The 13,007-nt window shown below is 34.8% G+C and overlaps 1 protein-coding gene and 1 pseudogene across 5 annotated transcripts; both read right to left on the bottom strand.

Annotated features, from left to right (window-relative positions):
- Positions 1–1,991: 1,991 nt before the first annotated feature.
- On the bottom strand, positions 1,992–5,254 carry LOC136206805 (pentatricopeptide repeat-containing protein At2g20710, mitochondrial-like; annotated as a pseudogene).
- A 2,399-nt stretch (positions 5,255–7,653) lies between these two features.
- LOC136206563 (pentatricopeptide repeat-containing protein At2g20710, mitochondrial-like) lies at positions 7,654–10,951 on the bottom strand. Of its 5 annotated transcripts, none has more exons than XR_010676322.1 (5): positions 10,478–10,951; positions 8,520–9,840; positions 8,168–8,288; positions 8,013–8,077; positions 7,654–7,925 (listed from the first exon to the last, which is right to left on the bottom strand). XR_010676322.1 is itself a non-coding variant. In XM_065997658.1 (2 exons), the coding sequence occupies exons 1-2, from the start codon at positions 10,772–10,774 to the stop codon at positions 8,758–8,760; spliced, it is 1,380 nt and encodes a 459-aa protein (XP_065853730.1). In that variant the 5' UTR covers positions 10,775–10,951; the 3' UTR covers positions 7,654–8,757. The 5 variants fall into 5 exon arrangements, 1 of the variants encoding a protein (XP_065853730.1); XR_010676324.1 differs by having other exon boundaries at positions 8,027–8,077; XR_010676323.1 differs by having other exon boundaries at positions 8,027–8,288.
- Positions 10,952–13,007: the final 2,056 nt, after the last annotated feature.

The following is a 13,007-nucleotide window of genomic DNA, read 5'->3' as shown; positions in this document are numbered from 1 at the left end:
GGAGCGTGAGATTGTTTTTGCCCCCTTTACTCGCTTGATTGTCCGAGCTTGATTCCTCCTCCGACTTCCCTCGTCCGGACTCAATCCTCAAAGGAGATGCTCCGCATCAGCTTGGCATCGACCTCCTTCGCCCTTTTACAATTGCAATACTGACGCTGCCGCCCAGGGGCCATAATATAAAGGAGCCCAAAAAATATTTTTATATTATACATATTTAAAAACGAGATGAATTGGTCCAGTTGGTATATATGCAAGTGTCTTATGATTCTAATTTTGCATGTGGTTGGAGGTCTGAACCTCTCCCTCCACATTTTTTTATAATCAAATATTTTTTCCCTTCCCATCCCATTTTGTCACTATCATTTTTTGTTTCCTTAGATCAAAATTATCAATTTATTTATGTCATCGATAAAAAAAAATAACCATTTAATTTTTTTCTAAATTTTTTTCATTATCCCATTTCAATTTTAATATGAAAAATAATATATTTATAGCAAAAAGCATAATTAACCCTGAACTTTGACTGTTTTAAAGATTAAGTCCCCTAATCATGTATTTTTTCACATTGGATCTTTGATCATTGATTCTATTATGGATTAGACCCTTATTTAACTTTTTCGTCAAGTTTGGACTACATACATCGTTAGAACGATTTGGCTTGTTGACATGGACAAATAAAAATAAGAATTCATTAACTAGGAGAGATAAAAATTAAAAACTAAAACAAAATTATAAAAATTCATTTTCAGTATATTCTTTCAAACTCGATTTTCTCCTCTCCCATTTTGTGATTTCAACATTAGAATCGCCAAATTGATCTTCTCATCTCCTAAACTCGACGGAAAAGTTAAATAAGAGTCAAATCCATAACAAAATCAATGATCAATGTGAAAAAATAATCGATAAGGGGTTTGATTCTTAAAACAAGTAAAGCTCAGGGACTTAATTATGCTTTCTGCCTATATTATTTACTTCTTTCAATTTTACATGACATAGATACTTGTTATTTTAGTACATAAAAAAACCTCATTTTCGTCAATTAAGCTTGAAACCGTACCAATTACTAAACGTTAGATTTAAAATTAGACTATTTTATACATGAATGCTAATTGCTCTAACCTAATAACCATATGACTAATATGGCTAAATTTGTACCTTATCCTTTGTAATAATAAAAAAATCATCTGGCTTACAACTTGGAAAAAGAAAGTAGAATGTATATATGGGGGGCCCAAATTATCATCTCGCCCCGGGCCTCTAAAAGGTCAAGAACGTTGGAGAGATAAGAGAGAGATATAAGTCTTATCCATCAAATCCTATATCCAAGAGAGGGGTGGTATAAAGATGTGGGATAAGCTCCTGCGATTTTAATAGAACGGAAAAGTTCATCTTATCCCTCAAATTAATGTTACGTACTTTCTTTCTTTTTTAAAAGAATGAATAAATTAAATTAATAAATCAGCCTCAAGGGTGTTACAAGCAAACGGAGGAGGGAAATGTACCCAAGCTCCTCAATCAGACATGGATCCAGTCGCCCAAGCAGCCGGGAGTCGGATTCTACAATTACGTTGTTTCAATAAATAAGATTAAAATAGTAAAATGTATAATTTTATCCCTATCCCTATCCCACATACCAAACATTGAATAATAATTCTCGACTATCATATTTTTATCCTTTTTTTTCTGATAATCATATTTTTATCCTTATCCCAACCATTTATCTTTATTCCTATCCCAACATTTATCTTTATCCATATCTCAAACAAACGCCCCGAAACAACCAAATAACAGAATATAGAATTTGCAATAGAAAAACTTCACAATCAGTCCTTACTTTCCCCATCACTGATATATGATATGACAGCCCCTTTGCAAAATGCTCTGCAGATTTTATGCCTACGTAATACTTCCTCTTTACTTCAAGAAATTAGACATTCTTTTAACTTTATTGGATGATATTCATTTTATCTTTTCTCTACACTGTGATGAAATTAAAATGAAAGAATAAATTACTCTCATATAAAAATAAGACGAATTAAACAAAGAAATTAGGAATTAATTATTTAAACACTCAACCAGCCAGTCAACCGTTAAGCCCGCGACTCGTCACGGTTTGAACCGGTTAAATCACCAAAGCATCTGATGGGAATACAAAACAAGCAAACAATTGCAAACTGTCCATACAGGCAGCAACCCAACTGTCTTTTTTCTTCCCCTTGTTAATTCTTCTCCTAAATATTTGATAGCTATTCAAATATAAGTTTTGCATGGTCCAAATAATAACTCCAGTTGACACAATATACCATTAGCATATTATGTTGGCACTGTAGCTCTATGTCGAGTGACTCGAGTTTATCACGGACGCACTCTGCAACCAGAGGCAGATCCAGTTGAAAAATATCAAGAGGCTGAAACAAAAAGGGTTGAAACAATTGTAGATGGAGGCGCGGAAACAACCGTCCCCTTGGACTAAAACAGTTTCCTCCTTGAACGGTACCCTAGGACCTATAACCTCCCCTTGGATTCGCCCCTGGCTGCAACCATAGAGAAAATGTTATGCCTCAAATCATAATATTACCAACCTGATTGGGGTTAACATCAGAAATATCAGATAATGTGACAACAAATGTTATGCCTCTCTCCCACGGAATCTAATCATAATATACATTTAAACTTCACTAATCATAATTACCCTAAAATCATGTAATCTTGAAAATATGAAGCCATAAGAAAAAGGCTCACATATAGGAAATATCATTTATATTGAAATCCTACAACCTATCTTTCTGAAAGCATATACTTGATTGCCCACCTTTCAATACCTTCCATCAACCCATCGCAGTCATGGCTAGGTGCTGAAGCAGCCCCCTTTAGGTGTCCTAGGAGCATAACCGAGGCCTCATGCCAAAGGGGTCAATGACCCCATGATTCCCTTGATTCTGGCCCTATAAAGTTGTTTATTGTTTATCACAGAGCAGATCACAACAACGTAACAATATTAATTCCTCTCAAGCCATTTAACAAGAGAAATATTTCAGACTTTGTATTTTATTATTTTTGTTCCGGCTCCATCAACGCTAGCATGGCACCATTTTGAGCTGACTCCTTAGCTTTAATAGCATTCAACACTTTCTCTTGAATATCTAAAGATATAATACTTTTATCCAACATATATTTTATGAATCCTTCTACTTCCTCCATGCCTCCCCCTCCTTTCAGGTGTTCCAGACAGGTTGCTGCTAAATATTCACTGATTTGTTTCCCCGAGGCTTCACAAATTACAATTGCTCTTTTCATCATTTCCACTGCCTTTTCTGGTTGATCATACTGAAAATACCCTGTGGAAAAACAACAACATGTCCAAGCACTTGGTTGCCCTCCTTTCGATATTACCCTATCAATTAGGGTTTCTGCCTTCTTGAACAGGCCATTCCTGCAATAGGCACCAATCATGATATTTGGTATTCGAACAGTATATGTTAGATCCTGGGATATCCACTCATCAAGAATTTTTTCTGCAATTTCCAAGTCCCCTAACTTCACAAGAGAATTCAGCATACACTCATATCCCATATTGTAAACCTTGCCTTTCTTCCGGCAGAGTGACCAGACTCTTAGAACTTCGTCCTTCCTCCCTATTGTAGCATATTGTATGAGAAGATTCCCATACCCCGCACATCCTTTGGTTGGAACACGTGCCTCAGCCTTCTTTAGCATTTCCAAAGCCTTGTCCAAGAGACCTGCTTTTCTATAACCAGCTGCAGCAATAGCAAAATTATACCACCCACAAACAACCTTGGGATCAGATTCCATCAATGTCACTACCTTATCCATTCCCCCAATGTCCATAACAGATGCATAAGCACTTAGTTGTATGGAAAGTGTAATGTTGTTACAAACAATGTCATTCTCTTCCATCTCCTGCAACAAAGCATCAAACTTCTTCATGTTTCCAGTTTTATAGTAAAGACCAAGCATACGATTATAAACGTCAAGGTCTTTTAGCTCTTGTGGAACGTTATTGAAATATATCTCAGCTAGTTCTATCCCTACAGCTTTTCTAATTAAGCCCAATCGGATCACAACATCAACGGATGCGATGTTAGAGTATCTTTGTTAGTCATCCATATTGAAACCTGAGGAACAAAGTGACATAAAAGCATCAAGATTTTGCAATTGTAAGAACAAACTTTTTGATTTGATAGATAGAATGAATCCACTAGAAGTTATTCTCCATAGATTTCACAACATAAAGCCCTGGCATAGGTTTCACAACGTGAATTTCCATGCTTGGAAGATTAAGATATCATATGCTCAACATCCAATGATAAGAAAAATAGTTATGTTACGCATCAAAAGCATTTCCTCTCCAAGAATAAAAGTTCATACACATATTAGTCTTAAATAAGACAAACTAGAAACAGAATAGAAAAAGAAAATGGAAACATATCTCAGGTTTAAGCCCATGTTTGGGAGGAAGTTAAATATGCATTAACCTTGTTTGTGAGGTGTTTTTGGAAAGTAAATAAAGGTTCATGGTACTAACAGAAATTCATTAAATTTAACCTTCAACTCTTGTTTACATTGTATAAACTCCCGAATTAACTTTTAACTTTGATTTCCATCCCTTCCCTTTCATTTCCATTGCGTCCTTTAACCCTAACTCTAACCCTAACCCACGTTAATTTCCAATTCCCAAACAAAGGCTAAAGTCAACTTTCATCTACAAAAGTTGAATTCGAGAAAAATAAAATAAAAAACCGCCATTATATAATAGAACAGAGTACGATTACCTCCAGAGCATGACGGTAACGCTTATAGCACCTTAAATCCCTGATGATGCGTTTTAGGATTCTTTCATCTACAGGTCGTCCCTCTTCGACCCACTGATCAAGAATCGGGAGAATCGAGATTTTCGAATCTCCAATCGGAGAAATTCGCCGGTAGAGCTGGGTCCTTGAGCCTTCTGATGGTCTTACAGATCTATGGCTCAGCATTGCGTTTGACGAGTAAGAATTTGAATGAGGCCCATTTCGAGTTCCAAAAGTAGTAATTTCACGCAGCAAACTGCTTAATCGAGCAAACTTCATTTCCCGATAAGATGGCGAACTGAAGATTTTCAGTTAGTAGATGGGAAGTAGGTTCGATGGTTTAGAGGAAGGGTTTCAAAAAGGAATGTACATTGAGCAATGTCTGGGTATAGACTCTGCAATTTTCCATCCACCTAGTTTGGGATACAAGACTATCTCCAACCCATTTCATAACCAAAAAGTCCTTTTAAATAATAATATTCAAATATGCTTTATGTTTTTATTAATTTAACAAAGCACATCAAGGATTAACTATGATTTTCATTTTTATTTTATTTTTCTTATGGAATTTTTGTTAAAATAATTAAATATTTTCAATTTAATTAAAATAAGTTAAGGCTTTCAATATAATTCTTAATAATTAAAAGGAGGTACGGGCTATCCTCACTTTGTTTAAAAATAAAGTGCATACACTTTATTTTTACCTGCTACCTTCTTTTCCAATTGCTTTCAAATTCCTACTCTAGTATCGATTTCTTTCAAAATTCTAAATCCCTTCATTTGTGGTTCCAACTAAAGTCCGTCCATCTCCATCCATCTGTCAATCACTCTTGTCGCTGCTCCTCACGGCTGCCGTTTTTTGTTTTTGCAAATCTGGCGTATCGGTTGCTATTCAATTTATTTCTTTCTTCAAAAATCTCCACTCTCAAGTATACTATAACAATCACAAAATTGTTTTTCTTTCAGAAAACTGAGATATGTTATCAATTTTCGCCCGAAGCATCTCGAACAGAGATTAATTTATATTTTCAGATTATGATAATTATTATTAGTTCTTTAAATCAATTTAGAGAACATTTGTTTTTTTATGTATAGCAACTAATTCATATTTACTCTATAAATACAAAAAATCAAATCTTTTTATTATTAAATCTAAAAGTTAAAAACCTAAATTAATCCTAATAAATCCAAATTTAAAACCTCAAAAATACATTATAACAACTAACATAACTAAAATTAAATAAAAATTAATTAAACCCCAATGACATCAAAACTATATAATTAACAAAAAAAAACATAAAATTACTCAAATAAGACCGTAAAAAACTCTAAAAGATAGGGATAAAACATCTCTATCAACCTCCTTGCACTTTAAACTTATACTTATCATCAAATAAACTAAACAAAATTTAGAATCAAAATGTTTATAAGAAAAAGCACCCGAGGTTTAACTAAGAAATTTTCACAAAAATTAATGAAGTTTTCAAATCGCATTTCAAAAAAAAAAAAAAACAAGATCAAGAGAAACCACATTTGTAAATTCAAAGACCCAGCTCTACCGGCGAAAGCTAGTTCTGGTACCAATGCCAAAATTAAAGATTTGACGTAAGAATTCAAAATCGTAGGAAGAGATAGGGAAGACAGAAGAGAGAAGGGAGAAGAATTTAGGAAGAAATGAATTTCATTAATTAATTGATAACCAATAGCTACAATACTTCTTCTACATAAATAGGAAGAACAAGACTGTTACAAGAACAACTACAACATCCTAATTAACACTGTTATAAGAACAACTGTAACATCCTAATTAACATAAGCACTTTCCTGCTAACTTTCTAATACTACTACATAAGAAACACAACTCATGATTGCTAATACTACTAGGGGTGCGCATGGTCGGTTAACCAGTTCATTAATAAAAACTATTAACCAGTCTATTTAATTCGGTTAACCATATTTCAGGTAAAGTATTACTTCGGTCGGTTAACCATTAGTAACTTCTCATAGCAAATATCACTTTAAATATATAATTATTCACTTTAAAATAAATATATAATTATTTAAATATTAAATAAAAATATTGAACTTCAAATTTACATAACAAAACCGCAAAACAAATAAATTTTAAATTATTTTACTATTTTTAACTTAAATATAAATATGTATATTTATATTTATATATTGATAATTAAATATCTGTATATATTTATACTAGTTTTATGTGTATCAATATATAATCAGTTTATTTTTCGGTTTTGGTTAACCATCGATTTTTGAAATGAAAAACCATAACCTAGTCCATAGGTTACGGTTAACCTATTTTTCGGTTCGGTTTTAGAAAACAGTTTTTGGGTTTTCCGGTTAATTTTGTGCAGGCCTAAATACTACTCCCTCCGTTTCATATTACATGTCTTTTTAGAGAGTTATATAGAAATTAAGGATATTGCAAAAAAGATATTGTTGCCTCTTATTTATTGATTCCAATATTTATTTATTCTATAATCAGACAATTATTCTAATTAATTTTCGTAAACCCGCGTTTTATAGTAGAAAAAAAGATGACTTAACATGTACTTATCATATAAAATTACATGTAATATGAAACAAACAAAAAAATCTCTAGAAAGACATATAATATGAAACAGAGGTAATACTCTATAGGAAACACGAACAACGAAATAACAGAATATAGAATTTGCAATAAATAAAAACTTCACAATCAGTCCCTAGACTTTCCCCCTCGGCAAATTTTACGCCTAAATACTCTCTTTCAAGAAATTAGATTAATCATCTGTGACATTCTTTTATCTCCTTATTTCGTAACTTTATTGGATGATATTCATTTTGGCATTTTTCTGTACTGTGATGAAATTAAAATGAAAGAATACATTATTTCTCATATAAAAATAAGACAAATTAACCAACGAAATTATGAATTAATTATTTAAACGCTCAACCGGCCAGTCAACAATTAAGCTGGCGACTCGTCACGGTTTGAACCGGTTAAATCCCCAAAGCATCTGATATGAGAACACAAAACAAGCAAACAATTGCAAACTGTCCGTACAGGCAGCAACCCAACTGTCTTTTTTCTTCCCCTTGCTAATTCTTCACCTGAATATTCCCAGAAAAAAAAGATGATAGCTATTCAAATATAAGTTTTGCATGGTCCAAATAATAACTCCAGTTAACACAATATACCATTAGCATATTACGTTGGCACTGTAGCTCTATGTCGAATGACTCGAGTTTATCACGAACGCAATCTGCAACCAGAGGCAGATCCAGTTGAAAAATATCAAGAGGCTGAAACAAAAAGGGTTGAAACAATTGTAGATGGGGGCGCGGAAACAAACCCTCTGCTTGGGCTAAAACAGTTCCCTTTCCTCCTTGAAAGATACCCTGGGACCTATAACCTCCCCTTGGATTCGCCCCTCGATGCAAAAACGTTATGCCTCAAATCATAATATCACCAACCTGATTGGGGTTAACATCAGAAATATCAGATAATGTGACAACAAAGGTTATGCCTCTCTCCCACAGAATCTAATCATAATATACATTCAAACTTCACTAATTTATAATTACCCTAAAATCATGTAATCTTGAAAATGTGAAGCCATAAGAAAAAGGCTCACATATAGGAAATATCATTTATATTGAAATCCTACATCCTATCTTTCTGAAAGCATATACTTGATTGCCCACCTTTCAATACCTTCCATCAACCCATCGCAGTCATGGCTAGGTGCTGAAGCAGCCCCCTTTAGGTGTCCTAGGAGCATAGCCGAGGCCTCATGCCAGAGTGGTCAATGACCCCATGATTCCCTTGATTCTGGCCCTATAAAGTTGTTTATTGTTTATCACAGAGCAGATCAAAACAATGTAATAATATTAATTCCTCTCAAGCCATTAACAAGAGAAATATTTCAGACTTTGTATTTTATTATTTTTCTTCCGGCTCCATCAACGCTAGCATGGCACCATTTTGAGCTGACTCCTTAGCTTTAATAGCATTCAACACTTTTTCTTGAATATCTAAAGATATAATACTTTTATCCGACATATATTTTATGAATCCTTCTACTTCCTCCATGTCTCCCACTCCTTTCAGGTGTTCCAGACAGGCTGCTAAATATTCGCTGATTTGTTTCCCCAAGGCTTCACAAAGTACAATTGCTCTTTTCAACATTTCCACTGCCTTTTCTGGTTGATCATACTGAAAATACCCTGTGGAAAAACAACACCATATCCAAGCATCTGGTCGCTCTCCTTTTGATATCACCCTGTCAATTAGGGTTTCTGCCTTCTCGAACAGGCCATTCCTGCAATAAGCACCAATCATGATATTTGGTATTCGAACAGTATATGTTAGATCCTGGGATTCCCACTCATCAAGAATTTTTTCTGCAATTTCCAAGTCCCCTAACTTCACAAGAGATTTCAGCATACACTCATATCCCATATTGTAAATCTTGCCTTTCTTCTGGTAGAGTGACCAGACTCTTAGAACTTCGTCCTTCCTCCCTATTGTAGCATATTGTATGAGAAGATTCCCATACCCCGGACATCCTTTGGTTGGAACACGTGCCTCGGCCTTCTTTAGCATTTCCAAAGCCTTGTCCAAGAGACCTGCATTTATATAACCAGCTGCAGCAATAGCAAAATTATACCACCCACAAACAACCTTGGGATCAGATTCCATCAATGTCACTACCTTATCCATTCCCCCAATGTCCATAACAGATGCATATGCACTTAGTTGTATGGAAAATGTAATGTTGTTACAAACAATGTCATTCTCTTCCATCTCCTGCAACAAAGCATTGAACTTCTCCATGTTTCCAGTCTTATAGTAAAGAACAAGCATACGGTTATAAACTTCAAGGTCTTTTAGCTCTTGTGGAACGTTATTGAAATATATCTCAGCTCGTTCTATCCCTACAGCTTTTGTAATTAAGCCCAACCGGATCACGACATCAACGGATGCGAGGTTAGAGTATCTTTTGTTAGTCATCCATATTGAAACCTGAGGAACAAAGTGACATAAAAGCATCAAGATTTTGCAATTGTAAGAACAAACTTTTTGATTTTATAGATAGAATGAATCCACTAGAAGTTATTCTCCATAGATTTCACAACATAAAGCCCTGGCATAGGTTTCACAACGTGAATTTCCATGCTTGGCAGAATAAGATATCATATGCTCAACATCCAATGATAAGAAAAATAGTTATGTTACGCATCAAAAGCATTTCCTCTCCAAGAATAAAAGTTCATACACATATTAGTCTTAAATAAGACAAACTAGAAACAGAATAGAAAAAGAAAATGGAAACATATCTCAGGTTTAAGCCCTTGTTTGAGAGGAAGTTAAATATGCATTAACCTTGTTTGTGAGGTGTTTTTGGAAAGTAAATAAAGATACTAACAGAAATTCATTAAATTTAACCTTCAACTCTTGTTTACATTGTATAAACTCCCGAATTAATTTTTAACTTTGATTTCCATCCCTTCCCTTTCATTTCCATTGAGTCCTTTAACCCTAACCCGCGTTAATTTCCAATTCCCAAACAAAGGCTAAGCCAACTTTCATCTACAAAAGTTGAATTCGAGAAAAATAAAATAAAAAACCGCCATTATATGATAGAACAGAGTACGATTACCTCCAGAGCATGACGGTAACGCTTATAGCACCTTAAATCCCTGATGATGCGTTTTAGGATTCTTTCATCTACAGGTCGTCCCTCTTCGACCCACTGATCAAGAATCGGGAGAATCGAGATTTTCGAATCTCCAATCGGAGAAATTCGCCGGAAGAGCTCGGTCCTTGAGCCTTCTGATGGTCTTACAGATCTATGGCTTAGCATTGCGTTTGACGAGTAAGAATTTGAATGCGGCCCATTTCGTGTTCCAAAAGTAGTAATTTCACGCAGCAAACTGCTTAATCGAGCTAACTTCATTTCCCGAAAAGATGGCGAACTGAAGAATTTCAGTTCGTAGATGGGAAGTAGGTTCGAGGGTTTAGTGGAAGGGTTTCAAAAAGGAATGTCCATTGAGTAATGTCTGGGTATGGAGACTGCAATTTTCCATCCATCTAGTTTAGGATACAACAAGACTATCTCCAGCCCATTTCATAACCAAAAATTCCTTTTAAATAAGGTGTATAGTTGATATTGGTTCCTAAACTATATCTGGCAAATCAATTAGTTGCCAAACTCCTAAAATCATCAATCAAGTCTTTAACTTATTTAAAAATCAACGATTCTCACCATTTTATCTAATAATTAATCCTAATTCGACACATAAATAATATTATAAAGGATATGAGTTATATTCATCTCAAGCCCTAAAAAGGATCCAAGATAAAAAAAGAAGTTTGAAAAACGAGGTTAGAAATTTTATTAAGAAGGGAGAGAGCTCTTTTACCAATGAAAATAGAAAGTAAAACCTAAAATTAAGAGAAAATATAAAAATCATAAAAATGGAATCTTAATTATGTGTTTAATTGTTCGATTAAGCTATTAATTCTTAATATTATTAAAAAAAATTGAGTGTGAATTGTTCATTTCTAAATAAGTTAAGGATTTAATTGCTGATTTTAATAGTTTAGAGACCTAATTGATTTTTAAAATATAGTTTAACGGCCAATATGAGCTTTATACCTTTAAGTAATAATATTTTATTATTATTAAAATAATATTCGCATATACTTTATGTTTTTATTAATTTAACAAACTACATACAGAATTATGAATTATGATTTTTGTTTTTTATGCAATTTTTATTAAAATAGTTAAATATTTTCAATTTAATTAAAATAAATTAAGGCTTTCAATATAATTTTTATTTTATTTTTTTGATAGGACAAGGAAAAGAAAAGAGAAAAAAAACCAAAAAACTAGCTAGGGATTAGCCTAGGGAAGCTAATCCCCACCCCATCTTCAAAAAGAAGAGAAGAAAGAAAAACAGGAGGATGAGAAAGAGTTGAGACGACCAACAAACCCTCATGACCAGCAGTCGCCAAGCGATCCGCAACCCTGTTCTGCTCTCTGAAGACGTGGCTAAATTCAATGACATCAAAGTAAAAGCAGAGCCTTCTAATACCTTTGATAAGATTTCGGCTATTTAAGCAAATAGTATTGGACTCGAAAATCATTTTGATGGCCTCAAGGTTGTCTGACTCAACAGACAACTTCTTTAAACCCAGATTCTTGGCAAGCTTTAGGCCATAGAAAATCCCCCAAAGCTCAGCAGAGAAGGAGGAACCCAAGCCCAGGTTCTGGGTAAACCCAGACACCCAGGCGCCCCCATCATCCCTAAGAGCACCTCCTGCAGCAATCTTGCCATCTTTTAAGCAGGAGTCATCCGTATTAAGCTTCACCAGCCCTTCTCTTGGCCTCCTCCAACCAAGGAGTTGAACATCCTTCTTCTGGGTAAACCTAGCAAGAGAGTCTCCTTTGAAGCTATCAGTAATATTTAAAACTTTTTCCGAGAAGAAACTAACAAGGTTAGGAATAAAAACAGATTTCTTCCCAAAAATCTCCTCATTCCTCCACTTCCAAATCTGGTGGCAGATAATCGCAAAGAAAATATCCCCATGCTCAAGGTTGGCCAATAACTTCCCACTAACGCCATCAGAAAACCAATCTGACTCAGAGTGAGCCATGAAGGGAGACAGAAGGTGGTTAGGGAGAACTTTACTCCACACCTCTTTACTCCTAGAACAGTCCCTAAGAGCATGTCACACGGTTTCAACATGACCTCTGAATCTGCTACAAGCGCATGAAGCCACCAGGTGCCGTCTATTTCTGTCCAAATTAGTGAGCAACCTATCTTTAACCCCAAGCCACGGAAAGCTCCTAATACGGTAAGGGATTTTTAAGGCCCAAATGCTTTTCCAAATTTCAGAATGAGGACCCGTCCCGCTATGGTTAAAAGCTTCAAAGGCAGATTTGCAGGTATACGCCCCATTATTTGTCAAGGCCCAACAATGATTATCCTTATCCTCATCCTTGTTACTAATCTTCACCTCTCTAATTCTTAGGAGCATATCCAGACTCAAATAAGCGTCAAATTTAGACCAAATCCAATCCCCCTCAGAATCAACCACATCAGCAATTTTCCAATTAAGGGAATTGCTAGGCGGAGGGGAGGTACACGCATCTAATAATGATTTATCTCCAATCCAGATAT

Source organism: Euphorbia lathyris, chromosome 9, assembly GCF_963576675.1.
Source record: "Euphorbia lathyris chromosome 9, ddEupLath1.1, whole genome shotgun sequence".
NCBI lineage: Eukaryota > Viridiplantae > Streptophyta > Magnoliopsida > Malpighiales > Euphorbiaceae > Euphorbia > Euphorbia lathyris.
The sequence above is the reverse complement of the archived record's forward strand: the minus strand, read 5'-3'. Positions and strand labels throughout refer to the sequence as shown.

Coding starts and splice junctions, on each gene's coding strand:
- LOC136206563 (XM_065997658.1), bottom strand. CDS start 10,774: ATGAAGTTAGCTCGATTAAGCAGTTTGCTGCGTGAAATTACTACTTTT. Junction 9,841..10,477: donor GTTACCGTCATGCTCTGGAG/GTAATCGTACTC, acceptor TTTGTTCCTCAG/GTTTCAATATGGATGACTAA.